At 37.1% G+C, this 22,832-nt stretch overlaps 1 protein-coding gene across 2 annotated transcripts in view; it reads right to left on the bottom strand.

The window, feature by feature from the left end:
• The window catches only part of SLC30A6 (solute carrier family 30 member 6), a 38,444-nt gene that overhangs the window by 5,892 nt on the left and 9,720 nt on the right, over positions 1-22,832 (bottom strand). The window contains exons 2-9 of one of the 2 annotated variants that reach the window (XM_074948971.1): positions 19,316-19,402; positions 17,508-17,592; positions 16,412-16,454; positions 9,086-9,151; positions 8,075-8,155; positions 6,344-6,379; positions 4,023-4,117; positions 1,235-1,283 (exon numbers count right to left, since the gene is read on the bottom strand). In XM_074948971.1, coding sequence (XP_074805072.1) covers positions 1,235-1,283; positions 4,023-4,117; positions 6,344-6,379; positions 8,075-8,155; positions 9,086-9,151; positions 16,412-16,454; positions 17,508-17,592; positions 19,316-19,402 — 542 coding nt within the window. The remainder of the gene's footprint in view (positions 1-1,234; positions 1,284-4,022; positions 4,118-6,343; positions 6,380-8,074; positions 8,156-9,085; positions 9,152-16,411; positions 16,455-17,507; positions 17,593-19,315; positions 19,403-22,832) is intronic. The other variant, XM_074948972.1, reaches the window with a different exon arrangement.

Here is a 22,832-nt window from a genome sequence, read left to right as displayed (position 1 = left end):
CTGTTCCTCATAATACTGGGTTGACATACAATAAATCAACCTCATTGTCTTCTCTGTCTAAATCTTTTAGACATTAACCCCCTCCAATTCTCTACACAGTAGTCCTAGGGTTGCTCTTCCACGGCCCTTGTACAGTGATACCATTATTTTTCTTTACATTTGTAACTTTTTATTTATGCAACTTAGAAACTATTGATTCTTTGCCACCTTCACACATTGAGATGTGACCTTCACAGTCCTGCTCCTTGCTACACAGAGTCCCTTTCATCTTGTCTCATCTAACTTGCACCATTAAGGGTTTGGTCCAATAAGGTACTATGCATGCAGGTTCAGGATGCGCTTACGTGTACTGCAGGATCAGGACCAGACTGTTTAGCTCATTGAAGGATCAAGCTCTTTATGATTTCAGTAACTTGTGCTTTTTTTGCTCCTTCTACTACACCTTATATCATATTGCCCATCCCACTCCTGAAATGCTTTAGGGAACAGGTAGGGTTTGCAGCATGTCTAAAGTGTTATGTAATATGGTTTAACATACTCCATTACCTTATTTTTAGATAGAACTTTTTACTGTATTTGTAGTGCTGACAGCATAAAATACACACAGGGATGTGTAAGGCTCAAAATATAAACATTTTAAATATCTGGCAAAGGCTATTTGCAAATTATCTGTATTATTTGGCATTCAGTGTCCAAACATACACACTAAAAGGGTTAACAGCCAAAAAACATGACAACCAATGTTTCAGTTCTTGGAAGAGAGACCTTGTTGTGGCTCTGCAGCCAATGGGGGGAAAAAAAAAATCTGTGATGCTTGGGACACAAAGAAAATAAAAGGAAAAAACCTGAGAGAGAAACAATGTGCATCTGTCTCTATTCCTGGTCTTTTTAGAGACCCCCATCTTCCTGCTGGACTAAGTGAGACATCCCCATAAAATTCTTATGTTTAAATTAAGCATTTTGAGCTGTGAGGTAGCCCTAGCAGCTGCTAGGAAATGCAGTTCAGACTGGCTTTGCTGCAGATAGAATTATCTTCACTCATTTGAGGAATTTTACTCAGATTTGCTGAGCAAGAGAGAGAGAGCAGAAATGTTTTAATACCAAGTTTATGCCTCAATGCCTGGTCAGAGTGCCCTATACTATGTGATGCAGTAAAAAAATAATTTGGCATGACATAATGACTAATATTGACTTAAGTATTAGCTATTATGAAAAAAATATCATGAAGCCTTACCTTCTGCTAAGATCTGCAACATGCTCCTGAAGCCAACTCGTACTAGCAGCTTCACAAAAACACAAAGGTACCAGTTATAATCATAACAACTATTCATCTTAAGGTGTGTTTTTAAAAAATAATGTAAGGAAGTAGTAAAATATGAGTGAATAATCCATCTTAACATTAGATCACAATGATCAGTGAGTTTCAAATATCACTTGAGAAAGGAGAACATTTTCTGGCCTGTGGTTGATTGGAAACCTTTTGTCATGCAACATCTGAATTGGATTAATTTCAAGTGCAACTGCAGATTTCACTCTTTATTTTTAAAGAAAATATTGTCTTTGTTAACGTCTAAATGCATACAAACTTGAGCTCTCTATGGGAGAACACTACTTGTAAACCCCCCCCACACACACACTTGTGATTTTCTGCAGACATGAGTAGTCCTATTGACATCAATGGGACTATTCATGCAAGTAGCTGCTCACCAACATGAGGAAAGGGAGCACAGTCTGGCCCTGTGACTATGTTGAAAGGAAATTTTTGTAAATACAGACAGCTACAGCATTATCCACTCTCAAACACAACATGTGAACTAGATGTGGGGGGAAAAACCACCACCTTTCAGCCATTTAATTCAGCTCTCCTAAACAAATTGAATAAATAAATAAAATTAATACACCTTCCTAACTGAGGCTCAGACAGTAACATTTGTTGTATGCATACAGGCACATAGGAATTAGTACAGTGGATCAGATCAGTGCCTATATACTGCATCCAACATTAGTCAATACCCAATATATGCTGAAGGCCTCACACAGGGCAGCTAATCAATTCAGCAATGCTCAAATTTGGTGGCCAAAATTTCTCTCTGACCCCTACTCAGATGACAGGGTTATAACCTGAAACAATGGTCCACAAACTTTTTACCTCATACCCCCCCCCACTCTAGGGTTGCCAACCTTCCAGGATTGGCCTGGAGTCTCCAAGAATTGAAGATTGATCTTTAATTAAAGATTACATCATGTTATTAAATTTCCAGGAATACATCCAACCAAAGTTGGCAACCCTAGTGTAAGGGGGGAGGGGGGGCGAAGAGGTGCAGTTACACAAGAGAAATTTAGAGTTTTTCAGTACCTTGCCTTGATCCCAGTTAATTATCTTCCACCTAGATACCCAACACCATCTGACCAAGTCTCTCGAGTTTTTCCACAATCCTCCTTAGTTTTCACTAGCTTAAAAGATTGTTATCAGCACATTTCACCATCTCCTTGTCTACAGCTTCCTCTATATCCTCACACAGACCCTAGGAATACTCTCTCTTTGTTATAACGAAGAACCATTTACTATGACTGTGTCTTATTACATAATTTTTTAAATTTTTGTTTAAATTCATCACAGGTTTCTGGTTCTTTGCCACATAAAATTAATTATTTTCCTTTCTAGCTCCTTGTGAGGGATCTGGTCAAAAGCAAATCATGAAGGTAATGTAGAACTTTGCTAATTCTCACTTTGAAGCTAGTCTACAAAACTCAATTAATTCTCCTGAAAAATGTAGATCTCATCCCTTCTCTAAGACGACAGCTGTAATGAGTCTCAGATTAAGAAGTTTACTTTCAAAATATACAACACAAATTAAAAACAGTAATAAGCACTGACAACTCTTTACATTTACGAAGGGGACCACTACAATTAATTAATCCTCACAAAGCCCTTATAAAGTAATTATTACCACCCCCACTTTACTGACATAGAAAATGTGGTACAGAATGGTTGCGCTTCAACATGGAAGTCAGGGTTAGAATTTAGGAGTTCCTGGCTCCCTGCTCAATTCACTCTGCTTTTCTACATTAGTGCATTACATATGAAATACTATAAATAATTTAAACTACAACTAATCAGAACAAATATATTTTGTGATGCAACAGACTTTTTAAAAAGTTATGCATTCATTCAATTTGCAAATATCCATAATGCTCAATTAGTGAGAATGATTGTGATTTTACTATACAAAGAGTAAAAACTCCAAGGAGTAAATTGTAAAAAGAAGGTGGTTTTTAATTAACAAAACTTTAAATATTTGTACAAGTCTGTCTGTATCATTGTAAGATTACCCACATTAAAGTTTTACTGGTTGAATAAAAGAGCTACAACAGAAGAAGAAACTAATCTGTTTCTTAACATAGAAAGGCCACACTTGGACAGATCAATGTTCCATCTAGCCCAGTATCCTGTCTTCTGACAGTGGCCAATGCCAGAAACTTCAGAGGGGAAAAACACAGAACAGGGCAATTATCTAGTGATCCATCCCCTGCTGTCCAGTCCCAGCTTCTGGCAGTCAGAGGTTTAGGGACACCTAGACCATGGGATTGCATCCCTAACCATTTTGGCTAATAGCCTTTGATGGACCTATCCTCCATGAACTTATCTAATTTTTTTTTTAACCCAGTTATACTTTTGGCCTTCACAACATCCCCTGGCAACAAGTTCCACAGGTTGACAGAGTTGTGTGAAAAAGTGCTTCTTACATCTGTTTTAAATACATCAAAGTAGTAGCTACATCTGAAATTATACTCAATTTACCATATTGATGACAGCGTACGACTCTCTGTGTGTCCTATGGACTTTGTACATGACAAATGAGACCACCTCAAATGCAAAACCTTTTAATTAGATATATGGAACTATTAGAAATGACATACATGGCAACTGTTTTTCTTATCTAACAAAAAATATATTTGAAGAAAACAGTTAACATTCATTGCCTTTCCTTAATTCTTGTCACAGTTCATTCAACACATACCTTCAGACACATAAGCAAAAGGCTTATTCCGAATGGAAAGCATTGTAAACAAGTTGAAAAAGAGAGCCACGAAAGTACCAACCAACAATCGCCCCCTAAAGAGAGGAAAAAAAGATTAATCTTCGTTTTTCACAGTATCCACCTGTGATGTTACAAAGTTAAACTGCCATCAATGAAACACTTCTGAACATCCTCCATTATGATAAATTCCAGTTGAATATTTAATAACCAACAGCATTCAATCATTTTAAAATACACAATATTGAAAAATGTTATTTGTGGTAAGATCAGGCTTAATTCAATTCTCAATTAACTGTACAACCTCAAAAGAGAAATTTTAATAAATAAAAATATAAAAATAATTAGGGCTGTCAAGCGATTTAAAAAACTAATCATGCCATTAAAATAATTAATCACAATTAACTGCTCTGTTAAATAACAGAATACCATTTATTTAAATATTTTTGGATGTTTTCTACATTTTCAAATATACTGATTTCAATTACAACACAGAATACAAAGTGTACAGTGCCCACTTTATATTTGTTTGATTACAAATATTTGCACTGTAAAAGTCAAAAAAAATTCACCTAATAATACAAGTACTGTAGTGCAATCTCTATAATGACAGTTGAAATTACAAATGTAGAATTATGTACAAAAAATAACTGCATTCAAAAATAAACCAATGTAAAACTTCAGAGCCTACAAATCCACTTAGTCCTATTTCTTGTTCAGCCAATCACTCAGACAAACAAGTTTGTTAAATTTGCAGGAGATAATGCTGCTTGCTTCTTGCTCACGTCACCTGAAAGTGAGAACAGGTGTTCACATCGCACTGTTGCAGCCGGTGTCGCAAGATATTTACATGCCAGATGCATTAAAGATGCATATGTCCCTTCATGCTTCACCCACCATTTCAGAGGACATGCATCCATGCTGATGTCAGGTTCTGCTTGATAACAATCCAAAGCACTGCACACTGACACATGTTCATTTTCAGCATCTGAGTCAGATGCCACCAGCAGAAGGTTGATTTTTTTTTTTTTGGTGGTTAGGATTCTGTAGTTTCTGCATCGGAGTGTTGCTCTTTTAAGGCTTCTGAAAGCATTCTCCACACCTCATCCCTCTCAGATTTTGGAAGGCACTTCGGATTCTTAAACCTTGGGTCAAGTGCTGTACCTATCTCACATTGGTACCTTCTTTGCATTTTGTCAAATCTTCAGCAAAAGTGTTCTTAAAATGAACAACATGTGCTGAGTCATCATCCGAGACTACTAAAACGTGAAACATATGGCAGAATGCGGGTAAAACAGAGCCGAAGACATTCAATTCTTGCCCAAGGACTTCAGTCACAAATTCAATTAATGCATTTTTTTTTTAAACGAGGGTCATCAGCATGAAATCATGTCCTGAGGAATGGTGGCCGAAGCATGAAGGGGCATATGAGTGTTTAGTATATCTGGCATGTAAATACCTTGCAATGTCAGCTACAAAAGTCCCATGCAAAGGCCTGTTCTCACTTTCTGGTGACACTGTAAATAAGAATTGGGCAGCATTATCTCCCGTAAATGTAAACAAACACGTTTGTCTTAGCGATTGGCTGAATAAAAAGTAGGACTGAGTGGACTTGCAGGCTCTAAAGTTTTGCATTGTTTTGTTTTTTGAGTGCAGTTATGTAACAAACAAACAAAAAATCTACTTTTGTAAGTTGCACTTTAATGATAAAAAGAGACTGCACTACAGTACTTGTATGAGGTGAACTGAAAAATACTATTTCTTTTGTTTATAATTTTTACAGTGCAATTATTTGCAATAAAAAATAATATAAAGTGAGCAGTGTACACTGTGTTCTGTGTTGTAATTTAAATCAATATATTCGAAAATGTAGAAAAACATCCAAAAATATTGAATAAATTTCAATTGGTATTCTATTGTTTAACAGTGTGATTAAAACTGTGATTAATGGCAGTTAATTTTTTTAATTGTGATTAATTTTTGAGTTAATCGCGTGAGTTAACTGCGATTGACAGCCCTAAAAATAATTAATAGAAGCACTAAGTTACAGGGAACAAATACGTAACTGCTCTTCAACTACCTATTTATGGGCTCATGTAGACTAATTTGTAATTGCACACCATAGATTGATATTTCTGTGTTCCAAACTGCATGCGAGCCCTGTGGTAATAACTTTTCAATGTACTGAAAACAGTTTAATACTAGATAAACCAAGTCACTCTTTCTTTGTACTAGATAAAGAATTAGAAACAGAAGTAAACTGACAAAAAATTATAGTTTCATATATAAAAATCCAATCTTACGTGTGTATCTCAGGTTGTTCCAGAAACCGTTCTGTACTACAAGAAATAAATTGTCAATTTTAGTTGTTTTTATTAAATTATTTCCTTTATATAGTTAGTTTTTAAAATATATTTTCATTTCCGGGCACCTAAACCCACAAACAAACATAACAAGTGGGATACAGGATGCCAAATTAAATGCTTCAACAACGTTGCAAAAATGGCAAATGCTGTATTGAGATGTATGGGTAAGTATGTCATTTTTATGACAACACATGAAGTAATTATTCCAATATGCTTGGCACCAAATTGAAACGGTATAATTTACCACTGGAGAAAGGACAAACAAGGAAGACAGAGTAACCCTCTAAATAAAAAGGATGTTATAATGAGGACATAGATCAGTTATTCTCCTCAGTCAATGAGTAGTAACAAAGAATTAATCTTCAACTGTAGCGGAGAAAATCTGGGATAAGTATTAGAAAACACTAATATACAAGTAAGGCAAGAGAGCATACTGTCCCAGATGAGGTGCAATTGCCATCACAGGAGAAACTCAAGGTTATGCTGGGCATCCGGCTACTAAGGGTAGTCTAAAAATCTAAAAATTTAATCCTGCCAAAAAGACCATTAAAGGGTCCCTCTTCAACATCAAATGAATGGGTGAAAAGGTGACAATAGTTTAAAACAAGTTTTAGTGGAGAGAAACTAAACCTGAATTGGAAATACTATCCCCATATAAAGAGGTGCTCAGCTGCCACCAATTCCACTAAAGCCAATAGGAATGTAACAGTTCTGAAAACACTCTCAACATGTAAACTCATAGGCAAGCAAATTCAGTGTTACATCTGGAGACCTTACATGGCTGTGACACTGCCTCTTTATCAAAGATCAATCCATGGCACGGTGCCAATGATTCACAAGATCAGTGGCACTGTTAGGTTGTTAATACAGCTGTAGGCATTTAAAAGAAAAAACACAGTTGGTGTGCGGGCATTATAGGCGATTTACAGATGTAAAAAAATCATAATTTTTAATGGCTTCTAAAAACAGTTTTAAAGCTAAGCACTTGAAACTAACAAACTATTATTTCTCTCTGATGTGCTCAACTAACTTATTAATCAAAAATAAACTGCAAAAAATAGACTAAAATAAATTTTGTACCTGGAACTAACTGTTTGTAGGTCAAGTATCAATATGGAGAAAATTTGGATGGATTGATAAAATAGGAGCTTAAAATAAAAAAAATAAAAAATAGACAAACCCATAAATTAACTACCACTTCTATGATAAAATTGCTTTAAGATCATAAATATGGTGCTATTTAACAGATGAACACTTGAAAATACTGAAGTTAAATAATTGCACAAAATTATGTATTTTCACCATTGCTTCATTTATCTCAGTGATCAAACTATATGAGAAGACGTACTGTCTTGCTTATTAAATCCTTAATAGAGTACCTGGAATATGCAATTAGTAGGACCATTTAAGTTTTTCCTTTAATCACATTTACAATTTTCCTGTAGTCCACGTATATAGTAATCAGTACAAATCGGCAACATAAGCTAATATAACATTACCTGTTGCTGTCAAATGATTCTGTCTTTAAGAAATCTGGAGCTTTTTCTAATGACTATCCTTCTTTTACAATACTTTAAAAATGTCTGAGCTTTACTCAAGCTGGAGTGGAGTACCTTCTCATGTTAGAATTCAGATGTAAATCTCAACAGAAACAGTACACATTCCTACCTCTCTTTGAGTATGAAAAGAGCTCCAAGTTGTGCCAGAACTGTGGAAGCAAATACTGCTAGTACTTCAAATCTTTCAAACCTGAAATTTGAGAAATAAGTTAAGAACACTGGACAACCTATTAACAGGGTTTTCATTTTGATCTGTGGGGAGCAAGCAGACAACCTTCCACCTCTAATTCTTTCCAGTAGGGCAGATAGAAGTGAATCAGAATTTTAGGGAGGAGTAATTATTTTCAAGTTTCTTTAGGCCAACAATCCATATCAAATGGATAGTTAACTGATCAGAGGTCCACAGGAAATTCTCACTATAATCCCCACCATAGAATTAAGCAATTTACCTCTCTCTCCATCCCTATCCTAGGACTTTTTACTTTAGATTCTCAATACCTGTGTCTCCTTGATGTATGAGATACTACAGATGTTTATTTGACATTCAGTGTGCCTATGTACCACAACAATGGGCAAACTAGACATTATTGAACAAATACAGTGCAATAAATTAATGGGAATGGAGTCAAAAATGCTCACTAATTATGAAGACATTTTAGCATGCATACACACATACATATTTTTATAAATGGGAACTTTCTAGATACACAGCTAATGTACTTACATGTATTTTTCATGGCACATGAAATAATTAGTACTGTATTATTAGTAAGGCCCTACTTGAATTGTGGGATTATCAAAAAATTGTAGCTGAATTGTGGACAAGCCATGGAAAATTGCAGAAACGTAATAATGGACTTTATTACTAAAAATAAAGTCCATTATTACTTTTCCGCAATCTTCTGCTGTCAGCAGCTGCCCAGCGGTCAGAGCAGAGGCCTGGGGTGAGAGCAGGGGCTTGAGCTCCTGCTCTGAGCTCTCGGGCAGTTGGGGATCCTACTGTCAGCCCCGCACACGGCAGGGCTCCTGCTGTCAAAACTGCGATGGAAACCTAATATTGCAGAATCTGCAATTTCTGCAATATCACAAGTTAAGTAGGGCCTTAATTATTAGTGCTTACCCAAAAGAATAGGCTGGGCTGGGCTTCTTCATCATTACCCAGTAGCTTATTAGGCACGTTATCAAACTAAAATAAAAAAGGAGGAGACTGATATTAGGATAATCAACTATTACAAACTAAATACTTTATAGATTAAAATGTAGCTTAACTTTCAGAATACATCCTTAATTTGAACGTTTCCGTAAGACTTCAGTTACACTTTGGACCCAGTCCGGCAATCTTTAGGCTAGCAAGGATTTCCTAGAATTTGGTGGAAGTTCTGTCTACATTTGGACTGTGGAACAAGCCGCTGGTGTATGTTTTATGAGGAAAGCTAACGAGTTATAGTGGAGCTGTAGCCAATACAATCCCTTATATCAGAGAGAACCTCACGACATAAAAGATCAAAGGCTGTACTGTACTTACAAGGGGCACCATCAACTTTCCCCAAAACCCAGCATCATTCAGACTACAATAAGGTTATCACAACTCCAAATGCAATATATTTTTCCACTGAAGTTCCTATAAGAAAAAGAAGCTAAAGTTTAGTCTCTTTGTGCCCTCAAAATTCTTTTGAAGGGGAACTAGAGGGCAACAGAGAAACATGCAAATAGGAGTTGATAAGCAAAGGTTTTCCATTGTTCTTTTACTGCACTGAGAAGGTTCCCCCTTTAATCCATTTGTTTTACTTATATTCCTTTTTAATAAAGTTGCATGTTTTTAAATAGGGTGAAGTTAAAAAATCTTAACACTTTAGTTTGTTAAATGGAAATCATTTTAGGCTGTAAGGCCAAAGATGGTGGCATAACCTCAATGGCCTGTCTTCCTCAGGACTCAAGCATTGGTATTACCGATTCTCTTGAGTCTAAGACCAACTGTATGATGGACAGTAGTTACTGCTACTAATGGAAAAACAATCCATTTCAGTTTGATTTACCGGGGCCAACCATGTCCAATGACTCTCATGGCACCCAATGGCTCACTGCTAAAAAGTCTGTAAAGGTGTTCAATATCCAGAAGTGCATGGTTTGACAACTGGAAGTTAGATCAACAGTACACTAACTTGAAGAAAAGTTTAATTTTGAATGAGGAAAGTTAGTGCACTATTGTCACTCTATAAAATAGTGAGGAGGCAAAGTCTAACCTGCTCCAGAATCCTGAAGAAGCCACTCCTTTTACTGAGACTAAGACAAGTAAGCTATTCTACAATTCAGATACTAATATTGCAGACACTTCAGAAATCAGTCTACATATGAGAGCCACATTATATAAAAACATACTGCTTCGCTCTTCATATATTTTAAAAATGTTCACACACTCATTATTTGGATTAAATTTATTAATGAAAAAATTGCACGGATTATACTATTATACAGATTTTCATTTGTTCACATATTGTATCACACGTTAGTGGTGGATCCAAGTTGTAAATTTCAGATCTGGATCCAAACTTCTCCAGTGTTCTGAGGTTTTTGATTTGGTTTTAGTTATGACCCAATCCTCTCTGTTACAATATAGGAACGATCAGGAGACACCATTAAAAAAAGGAATCAAATATTGTTCCAAAGTATTGGTTTTATCACAGTATTTCCTTCTGCAGTGAGGTACTTGTACTGTATCACAGTAAAGATTTACTTTTTAACATAATGCATGACGTATTACTACCTCCACTCCCTTGCTAATCTTACAGTCTTACTGATCACTGTCTAAAGCACCATGTTAAAAGAATACATATAATGGTTTCCACCACTTTCCTTTGAAGACTATTGTCAGGGTTCCCTCCTCACTCTGAACTCTAGGGTACAGATGTAGGGACCCACATGAAAGACCCCCTAAGCTTATTTCTACCAGCTTAGGTTAAAACTTCCCCAAGGCACAAAGTCTTTGCCCTTGGAGGGTATGCTGCCACCACCAAGTGATTTAACAAAGAATCAGGGAAAGGACCACTTGGAGTTCCTATTCCCCCAAAATATCCCCCCAAGCCTTTACACCCCATTTCCTGGGGAGGCTTGAGAATACTATCCTAACCACTTGGTTACAAAGTGACCACAGTCCCAAACCCCTGGGTCTTAGGACAAGAGAGAAATCAGTCAGGTTCTTAAAAGACGGATTTTATTTTTTAAAAAAAAAAAAAGGTAAAAATCACCTCTGTAAAAAACTTTACAGGGTAACAAAAGATTCAAAAACACAGCAGAACCTCCTCTAGCCTTCGTTTCAAAGTTACAAAAAACAGGAATAAACCTCCCTCCAGCAAAGGAAAAATTCACAAGCAGAACAAAAGATAATCTAACATGCCTTGCCTGGCTTTTACTTACAATTTTTGTAATATGAGAGACTTTTAGGATGGGTTATAGGAGAAGGAGTTTTCTGACCTGATGCGTCTCTGCTTCCCAAGAGAAAACACAAAGCAAAGCCTTTCCCCCCTCCCAAGATTTGAAAGTATCTTCTTTCCCCATTGGTCCTTTTAGTCAGGCACCAACCATGTTATTTGAGCTTCTTAACCCCTTACAGGTAAGGAGGAATTCTAGGCTACCCTTAGCTGTATGGTTATGACAATATTTTAAAGACAAATCTCACCACTGGGAAGGTTCTTCCTCAGTACTGGGCTAAATTTTCCATTACTATTAATTTTAACTTCTTGAACCAACCCAAATAATTTTTCTGCCTCTCTAGTGTTTACACCTTTTAGGTACTTGTAGACAGTGATCATGTCCCCACTATAGTTAGCGAAATAAACTGTTTAAGAAGAAATATTAAACTAATAACCTCCAGTTACTAAGTTTTATTGTTTTTCCCTGAATTCCTTCCCATTTGTTTATATCTTCCTGTTACTGAAGTACCTAGAACTGAACGTAACATGCTAGGCATGGGTCTCAGAGCAATGCAAGAGGAATTACTACCTTCTTGTCCATACTGTGACGCCTCTGTATACAGCTCCAAATCAAACTGGCTTTTTTGGCTGTAACCGCTCACTCAAAGCTCATACCTAATAGACTATCCACTACCATCCTCAGGTCTCTCTCAGTATTTTTCTACCTCTTACTGAGTAAGTGTGATTCAGATTATTTTCTCTCTGACATATTAAATTTGAATTTTTCCAAGATGATGCTCTTTTCTGCCACATTTCTCCTCTGCAGATGCCTTTTAATTATTTTTGTTTGTAATGCTACTTGCAACACACCTCAAATTAGTACCATCTGTGAATTTACACAGCACACTTTGTACCCCTTCTTCCAGATCATTACTGAAAAAGTTAAAGACTGGACAAAGAACTTATCACATAACAGACAGACACATCCACACAATGTAATATATTGATGTTTAGCATTACCCTTTGCTCACAGAATTTCAGCCTGTTTTCATTCCTTGTAACACTGCCCATATCCAGAGCACTTGAATTTACTTCAGAAGCAAAATTTTTAATTTGTTATAAGCCATCATGCAGCTCACAAATTGAAAGAGTGAGGGAGTTATTTTTGCAGCAAAAATATTGAGCATTGCTCACACTGAGCAAGAGATCAAACCCATGTAAAGAATTTGCTGAGAGATAGTTAGAAAAGTCTTCATCTCTGATATACCAATCATCTCTGATATACCAATATTCAGGGCATTCCACTTTGGTATATTCCCAAAATTAAGGAAATAATGTTCTGTGCACACTTGGCACACAATTTACAATCAATAATATTTCCAAAGTTAGTTTTCTTACAGATCAGCAGTTTCATTCCGGATGTGTGTAGTACACACAGAGTTTGAAGTCTCAAAATAAAGCTGTGTTTAGTAATAACTAAAAGGGGATTTTTCTTAAAATTAACATTCAGATAACTCAAAAGTGGCCCCAACAGCTTTTCCTTAAAAAGCTTTCCATACGGTGAAATAAATTTCTTCTGAGCTGATCCAAAAAAACAAGAAATTTCAAATGAACTAGTACAGTAATTTTATGAGAAGTAACTGACAGATTTAGATATTCAAGTGTTATCACAATAACTTGGTCAGAGACTAGAACTTATTTTAATATAAAGTCTTGACCAAGACATTTTGCCTTTCAACTGCCATTCTTGCATGCATGTTGTTGTGATTTATAAATGTTTTGCTAGCAATCAGGTAACATCCATGATATGCATGCACCCCCTAATGATTAAGCCACATTATTTCCCTTGCTAAAACCTAAAATGGCTAAACCACAAGTTTTCTTGTAGATGTTGTGTGTTCCATATATGAAACTTTAACTTGCCTATTACATAATACTCATTGGATCAGCCTCTTATTTCTTCCAACAAGCTGCACATTTTAGATGGCAGCACCAACAAATGTCATGCACATTTGTTCAAATGTTTTCTTCATACTAGCAAAAGGTTTGTGGTTTTCTGTCTGTTCAAAAGTGGAAAAAATATAATTATAGTAAAAATTTCAATACTGTATGCTATCTGATACAAAACAGTATCTACATTAAACTTGTAATTATGCTACTTCACAAAAAGCTAAATAAACAAAACCAGTTTCATAAGAAAACTGTACACAAAAGCTCTCTTTTTTCTATTTACCTCAAATTATAAGAAAAGTACAACTGAATTATTCTACCTAAGTTCATAGTCTTGCTCACTTCACCAAAGATTCTGGGTGATTTATGTACTACTAATTCCCAATTCCTCAAATGAAACTGCTGCAGTTCAGGGTAACTGCATCTGTATTTTCTACTGCAGTGGTCCAGCAAGGGCATCTACCCACAGGGTTCCAGCTCCCCTGGCCATCACCTCCCTTGGGTGTAGGCCAGCATCTCTCTCCCTTCTGACCAGAAGGGAGTACTTGTGGCACCTTAGAGACTAACCAATTTATTTGAGCATAAGCTTTCGTGAGCTACAGCTCATTTCATCAGATGTAACATGTAGCTCACGAAAGCTTATGCTCAAATAAATTGGTTAGTCTCCAAGGTGCCACAAGTACTCCTTTTCTTTTTGCGAATACAGACTAACACGGCTGCTACTCTGAAACCTTCTGACCAGGGTATTTCCAGGCTGCACAGTTATTCAATGTGTTATTCCCAGCGCAGAAAGATTGCCCAAGGATACCTGCTTGCTTTCTCTTCAGAGAAGTTTAGCAGGTATAATCGCTAAAGTTGTAAGTATCACACAGTTCTTTCTATGCAAGCTTATTTTATTCTTAAAGTAAAAAGCATCACAGAGAAAAAACACTAAAAACAATAAAAGAACCTACTAATAAGTTTACCAGAATTCTGGCAAGGTAAATCCTTCAAACCCCACCCTAGGGGAATCCTTATGATTACCAGTTCATCACTGGTTTCAGAGTAGCAGCCGTGTTAGTCTGTATTCGCAAAAAGAAAAGGAGTACTTGTGGCACCTTAGAGACTAACCAATTTATTTGAGCATAAGCTTTCATGAGCTACAGCTCACTTCATCACTGTGTCAGCTCAGAACCAGCACCCAGTGCCCAATGCCCCAACTCTACCCTAAAGACCAGGGCCCTCTGTGGAACATGGGTCCTGTCTGTTTGCTGGATTAGGAAGAAAACCATGAGCCAGTTTAAAACCAGACTATTTATCCACAAAGCCTTTCTTTGTATGTTGGTCTGTGGAGAATCCAATTTGCCTTAGTATATGTATCTCTCTCCAGGGGGTTGATAAAGAAGGAAGTACATTAGCATTCCCCTGTCCTACTAAAGAAGGTACTACATGCTTTCCAGGATGGTAGACTGAGGGAGAAAGGCGGTTCTCCTCACGCGCGGGGGGGGCTGGGTGGGTGGGTGGAGGGAGGTGTGTGACTCGAGCTGTTCCAGGGATGGACAAAACTTTAAATTATGCTCCCCATCCCTATCAGCAGGTATGGATAGTCTCTGCCTGGTGGGACAGGAATGAAGCTGCACAGAATGTAGCCTGCAGCTGCGCTCTGGGGGAGGAGATGCAGGCATCTGGGCGGGGGGAGAAGAGAGAGACACGACCATGCAAATCCCCTCTTCCAGCACCCCCCCAAATACTCCCTTGCACTATACACAGACCCCTCCGGCACCCCCAAACTGTACCCCACTCCTAACTCCCCCTCCTCCCGGCAGTGTCCTCTATTTGGGAACTTGAAATATAGTAACCCTAAGGAGCAAACAAACAAGAATTGACTAAAAGATGTGGGACAGAGTTTTCCCCCCAAGATATGCCCAGCTGGCATGTGTGACACACCCAAATGGAAGCGTCCGACAAAAGCATAACAGAGGAACAGGAACTGGGTTGTTGTAAGGGTTTCTTTAACTCTCTACTCCTGGGAGAATCTTTTTTGTTGTCGATACTGTTCTAGACATACTTGCTGACAGGTATTTTGAAATAAATTACCAAAATAATTGAAACTGGCATGATTATATTGGGTTATTTTGACCAATAAAATATGCAGAATTTTAAAATATTGTGCACAGTATTTTTTAATTTTTGGCACAGAATTCCCCCAGGAGTAATACAATGCCACACCAACACATACACAATTGTAGTTTTAATACAATGTACCCCAAAAGCATTATGCCTAATTCAATAAAGTTTATCTTATTTCCATAAGGTTCGTTCAGGACAATAAGATACTGTCAGTCTGTCAGACATTTTCCAGCAGACTTCAACTTTTAGTAATCTTAGGTCATCACCAATATTTCAACATATTCTTTAAGAATGATTCAGTTTTTCTTTTAATGAACTGAACTGGTATATACTATAACCAGTGAGAAAATGAACTACAGATTTACCACCCATTCTTCAAGAATAGAGGTCAGAAATCAGTAAATACAGTCAAAGAGTCTACAATGCTTACACATGCTTAATTTTACAAACACTAGCAGTCTTGTTGAAGTCAATGTGTTTGTAGGATCTGGCCCTTAAAACAGAAGTAAAACTAAAAATCACTTCCCCCACCCTAAAGCTAAAACAAATACATTTTACAAATGATACTTGTGGAACTGGTGGTGGTAAAATTTTCTGAGTCAATCAATTAAAGGGATACTAGTTTGGCACACAGTGTGGATTTTGTTTTCAATTTACTTTGTTATAACAATGTCAGGCAGCTGTGTACAGAAATCTAAATGTAGTTGACTTTTTAAATTGTTCTTATCAGAGCTGTGATATTAGTCACTGTTTTCTTCTAAGTTTGTGTACTATTTAACACACAATCTTATATACACAATCTAAAACATTGTTATACCAACTACTCAGTTCTTGCCTGTATTTATGAAACGTCATGAATAACTCTGTAGTTGGTACATAATATTTATTCATCCTACTTTTACCCTATTTCAAATTTAGTAAAAAGAATATTCTTACAAGCATTGATAAATTGTAGGATCAGATTTAAAAAAACGTACCTGAAAAGATTAAAGATTGTCAGGTAAGAATAGGCAGTTAAAGCTGTGAAAACAAAATTTTAAACACTTAACACACTTTACATTATTAGCAACGAAGAACGCTATATGTGATTTTGCCTTCAAAAATTGTGTGTCCCTCAGTGTCTCTGAGACAGCTGCCTACCATTTTCTATCTGCACAAATTCTCTTTGCTGAAAATATAACTTATTTCAGAGTACGAAAATGTACATCTTAAAATCATTTTTGTATTTTTCTGTCTGTACTAACTACTCCAATATTTCATTTAATAACAAGTTGATTAACACAACACTAGCTCTGTGCAACCATGTAAAATATTGAAGTATTTAGTCATTGACGCGCATCCAATCATGAAAGTTAAGATTGGGAATTTAGACATGGAAAAGTCAGGAAATTCTCAGTTAAGGTTTCCATCCCAACTGTAACAGTGCCTGTGTATGTATTACAATAAAGGGATGGGTGAACTGGTTCAGCTAAGATAGGAACTAGAGCAATGTTTTGATAATCATTTTTTCAGACTGAAATAAGATTAAAACTGCACCACATAGTGAAAATATAGGCACTGTATCTGCATTGCAGATACATGGGAACATCTTGGGTATTGTATGCAAAACCAGGACACACATTGCAGGGCAGGCTGGGGAATACAGGGCAGAATACTCATGGATTTAGGAGAAGCCACTGCCACTACCTCACAATTGGAGGGGAGGGTCTCCACTGAAGTCAATCGGACTACTGACTTGAGAAAAGGTTTGAAGGACTAGAGCTAAGATTCTAAACTCTGCATGAAGGAAGCTCTGAGAGAAGGACTGGCAGGGAAAGCAGCATCAGAAGCACTTGTGGGAACAGTGAGTACCTTGAAGAATTCACTGGCCACGTGCAGTTCCTAAGCCTTGCAGAAAAGGAGTTCTCCTAAACTGACTATGCAGTAGCTTTAAAATGGGTAAATTATGAGGCCAGTTGCACAGCCGTCTAATTCCATTATACTCAGGGCCCTGCTTGTTTATTATGCTGGCACTGCTATAAATTAAAAAACAACAACAGACAACAATTATTTAGATGCAAGAACAGAACATACCTATACTGTTAGTAGAGCTGCACCACATAAGCAGGAAACCGGTGCATATTAAATTAATTGCACCAAACAGCAAGATCTTCCAGGACTGTTAATAAGAGTAATTACATGAGTAACCCTTTGGCTTAAAAGACAAAATATGATAAAATATGCCTGGCTTGATTTAAAAAGTCTGCAATACTTCATTAGACATGTAGTGTTTTTCCCCAAAAAAGGTTTATTTTGAAATAAACTATTAAATGCCCTCACCTCCCTCTGCTAACTTTATGGGCAACCTGACAACTCACTTTCAACAGCATCATGGTACATGCATCATGGAACATTAGCCTCAAAATACAATTCTACTCTGAAAATTAACTACGTAAAAATGCCACCTTTTTACTTGCAGATCTGTGTAAAGTATACACCGGCTGACTTAGTGATACAAATATATTATAGTTTTACTCCTATCAACTGTGGAGAAACAACAGAGCGAAGAGAGAGCTGGAAGCTATTCCTTCGTGTACATTGTCTCAGAAGTTCCTTTTCACTTGTCCATCTCCTTTGTAGCCAATGGGCTGCACCAGTGTCACTTGGGGCTGAAACTGAAGACAGCAGGGCTGCACAGGTGCAAATATGGACCTAATTCAGCCTGCAGAACATTTACTCCTAGTGATGATGCATAAGAAACAACCCAGCTTGACTCTCAGATCCCAGGCTGAGTTTGCAGTTCTGGCAGTCAGTAAGAGTATTTTTACTTGTAAACTGAGTACTGCTGATATGGATAGCAGTGGGGTGGGGGAAAACCATTCTCACTGAACGTTAATGGGACAGAGAGAGAGAGAGAGAGAGAGAGAGAGAGAGAGAGAGAGGGAGAACGGACCCTAAACTTTAAGCTTTAAAAAAAGAAAAAAGCAGTAGGGGTCGAATCCAGCACGCTTCACAGAGGCAAAACTCCTTCCCCCCACTATACTGGAAATTTTGTCTGAGGAAGGAATTCAGGATTTAGCCCCTATTTTAATTAAACAATTCAAAGCAGCCTTTCAAAATTTCACTCACCAAGAGTGTTTAATTCTGTTTCATGGCAAATCAAATATTGCATGATTTTTCATTATAATCATTCATCAAAGTAAACAGCAGGTATACAGATTTTGTGACTATGGTGGTAAATTTTTATGACAGTTTTGCAAAGCTACTTTAAAATTCCCTCTTGATGGGTTTGAATCTTATCGAGATACCATGTGCAGAACAATCCTTATTGCCCTTTTTTGTTATTTCAGGACAGAGCTCCTAATTCAGTTCTACCTGAAAGAAATGGGAGTTGGATAGAGCTTTAACTGCCAAGTATGTTTTACCTTTCCCATAAGGCTTTATGATCATCACATATTTGATTTAAAATTAAATGTGAGGCACTCAAAATCAATGGCAATGGACACCACATAAATTAGGAAGTAATTAAAATTTACAATAAACTCAGTGAAAATAATGCAGGTGCAGCTAATAGTGGAGTGAAGCAGATTACTACTATTTAGGCCATCTATAAAACAATATGTACTTCACTAATTCTTAAATTGTTCTCCTACCATTCTTCAGATATATTTTCGGCCATTTTTCAAGTTCTGTGATTACTTCAACACACACTTAAGTACAAGGCCATAAACCCATCTGAATTTTTAACTTAAAGTATAAATTAAAATGTCTACTTAACCTCTTTTGAAACCATAGCTAGGAAAGGGTAAAAGATTTATCTGGAAAGTTAACAATATACTAATCATTTAGGCACAATCACAATTAAATTACATTTGTAATCCATTTTTTACAAATTCACTTACCCTTCGATCAGCTGCTACCAACCTAAATTCCTGTGTTAACTTGCTAGCTATTGTTCTTTGTGATTTGCGGAATAGATGTATTGTCCCCTTTAAAAAAAAAAATAGATTAGTTTTCTTCTTGTTCAAACCATTTTTATGTTCCCTTCTTATTTTTATTCCTAGGAACTACCGTCACTCCTTTGTAATCAACTGAATATACATTGCTTTCTGGTAAATGTTGACTGTCTTCATATTCCTCATCACAAAGAAGCAACATCATGGATAATAATGAGTAAGGTTAGGGAGATGCCACAATCGGTGAAGGAGCAAGCAGTAAAATCACTGAGCTCTTGTCAACCCTTCCCCAATTTTTTCCTTATAATCTTTTCTACCTTGCTCAGCACAGTGGGTTGATTTAAATCAACGTAATTTATATACGTGGTTTTAAACATGGACTTAAATCAGCACAAAGGAAATCTTGGTTTAAATCACTGATTTCATTCTTGTTTGCATTTGTGGTTCAGTTATTTTTCTAAACCATTAAAACATATTGATATGCAACCAAAGATCTATATACTAAATTTGGATCTTTTTGCTAACATGGAGGATACACTATATATTTAAGAAATTATATAGTTTCACATACATTTATTCAGATTCTTAATTTTTACATTTTTATTTTGTTAGAAAATGGTGACTTACTCAAATCTTATTTACTAGAAAATGTTTTATTCTGGATTTGTGTCAAGCTGCATTTGAATGGAAATTAGAATTCAAATTCATTTTAAAATACACAAAAAACAGCATTTATAATTGTTTTTAGTTAAAACTATAAGAAAAGAGAGTTTAAGTATGTTTTCCATTTAAAACTGATTTATTAAACAAAGGAATTAACTGTCATTAGTAAACTGATGGATTGTTTCTGGTCATCATGGGCCACAGTTCCAAAGGTCTTTAGGTGCCTAACGGGATTTTCAGAAGTCCCTAAACAGGTTAGGTGCCTATCTTGCATTGAAAATCTGGCCCTTCAAGTTATTAGAATTAGCAGATCTCAGCCCTTCCCAACTGGTTTTTAATTCAAAGACTGGAAGAGAAAGAGGGGAAAAAAAGCTTTCTTACTTTTTCAATTCCTAATCAATTTCTCAACTCTGAATGAACTAATCCAAATTAAGAAAATATTCTTTCAACTTGCTAGCTAAGCCCTCCCTCATTGTCTTAACCCTCCACTCAAATTTCCTACAACTGAAAATTTCAACTGATAAAAATAGAAAAGTGCTTAAAACCCATAATTTTGCACGACTGAAAATTTACAATTGTTAAAAAACAAACATTGATATTATCCACTGACATTATAAAAAAGAAAAAAAAATTCTGCCACGCCTCAGTGTAATCAATAATTTTAGGTATAGGGGCCTTCAATGGGCCATGGATATGATAGGCTGCCCAAACGGAAAATCTTTTCCATTTAGAAGAATATGTTTTCCTCGTGGAGAGCTTTCTGCCCTGTAGTCAAATGTTTTGAAGTAACAGTGAACAGTCATACCACGCAACCAGTCAACATCCAGGCTGTCAGATGCAGCAATCTCAGGTCTGGATGAAGTTTTTGGTTCTATACTATTATCCCTGGACTGTATTTTTCTTGGTTCTATGCTGTTATGTCTAGACTGTCTGGAAGTGCCATCCGAAGCTGAGTAGACATTCTGAGATGATGTTAACCAGAACGGTGTCTGCTAAAAAGGAACAATCAGGATGATCAGTGTGGCTGCATCCCATCTGATTTGCCATAACACCCTTGCTTTCAGGGGAATCTGTGGAAATGCATACATGAGCCCCTGATCCCGCGGTATGAAAAAGATATCCTGTCCTGTGTTAGGATCCCAGGTGCATGACTCCATGAGGCACAAGATTTAGTGTTGATGACAAACAAGTCTGTAATGCTCCAATAAGTCTGTCAGTCTATAAGGTGCCACAGGACTCTTTACCACTTTTACAAGTCTGTAATGGGATTTCCTCACTGGTGAAATATTGGGGTGATAGAATTCTTCAGAAACCATTCATGGTTGCTGATGAATGGTGTGCGCTAAGATGGAGAGCTACTGGAGTAATCCTGTATTGTTGGCACTATGTATGTAACTTGATTGCCTCCTGGCATCTCTTTGCTTGTTACGTAATACTTTGCAGATGTGCTGCATATAAGAATCTGCATAGTGGATGTGACATTACCCAGGGTACAATGAAAAAACGAGGAGTCCTTGTCGCACCTTTGAGACTAACAAATTTATCTGGGCATAAGCTTTTCTGGGCTAAAACCCACTTCATCAGATGCATGGAGTGGAACATACAGTAGGGAGGTATAAATACACAGCATATGAAAAGATAGGAGTTGCCTTACCAAGTGCGGGGACAGTGCTAACGAGTCAATTCAATTAAGGTGGGATTTGGCTATTCTCAACAATAGACAAGAAGGAGTGGAAATCACTTCCGTAGTGCTCATGAGGCCAATGTAATCGGTGACAAGAAGGGGAAATTAGTTTTTGTAGTAACCCATCCACTCCCAGTCTTTATTCAGGCCTAATTTGATGGTGTCCAGTTTGCAAATTAATTCCAGTTCTGCAGTTTCTCGTTGGAGTCTGTTTTTGAAGTTTTTTTGGTTGAAGAAAAGGGTACAATCTGGACTGATGGACAACTATGTCCCCTCAATTCTCCAAGCTGGGATGCCTTTTAGGCTGCTTCACTGTGAAAGCAACCACTCCTGGTTTGCTCTCTCAACCTCCAGCATGTAAATCACTCCCAGCTATACTGTATGAGTGCTATAGCCAGTCACTCATGAATTACACTGTAGGGCAACACCAGCAAACTCTCAGTCCCAGATTTCCCCCCAGAAATGTGCGTCTTATACTGTCCAGAACCCTCCGAGACAATACAAACTTGTATAAAGTCCGTAATTTCATTAATACAAAATGATTTGCACAAATCTTGTTATCCCAAATGGAGTTTCCCAAACACTTCAATCCAAACACTTCAATCCAAACACACTGGTTTAGATAAAACAAAACAAAATTTATAAACTACAGAAAGATAGATTTTAAGAGATTACAAGCAATGAGGCACACAAGTCAGAATTGGTTAAAAGGAAATAAAAGGTAAAATGCAACTAACTTAACAAGCTAAGTGAATACCAAGCAAAGGTCTCTCTCACCACATGTTCCTGCAGTCTTAATGACTGAACCTCTTTCAGTCAGGATCTCTCCCCTACTCCACTAGTGCTTCCTTTGTCCTTCAGGTGATGATGATGCCAGGAGCAGAGCGCAAGGGAGAGATGATTTGCGGCTTCTGCCCTCTCGCCTTATAGCCCTTTCTTTTACACAAGAATCATCTCCAGCTGATGTTCAGCTGTGTGGCCAGGAACCTTAAGCTGCTTCTTTGTCAAAATGTAGATTTCCCACCCACTCACACATCCTCTCTCCTGCCAAAGAGTAGCCACTTAAGGTGGTGGTCCACTTGATCTAGTTGACACCTAGCTGAGGCACCAGCTAAC

This window comes from Natator depressus, chromosome 3 (genome assembly GCF_965152275.1).
Source record: "Natator depressus isolate rNatDep1 chromosome 3, rNatDep2.hap1, whole genome shotgun sequence".
NCBI lineage: Eukaryota > Metazoa > Chordata > Testudines > Cheloniidae > Natator > Natator depressus.
The sequence above is the reverse complement of the archived record's forward strand: the minus strand, read 5'-3'. Positions and strand labels throughout refer to the sequence as shown.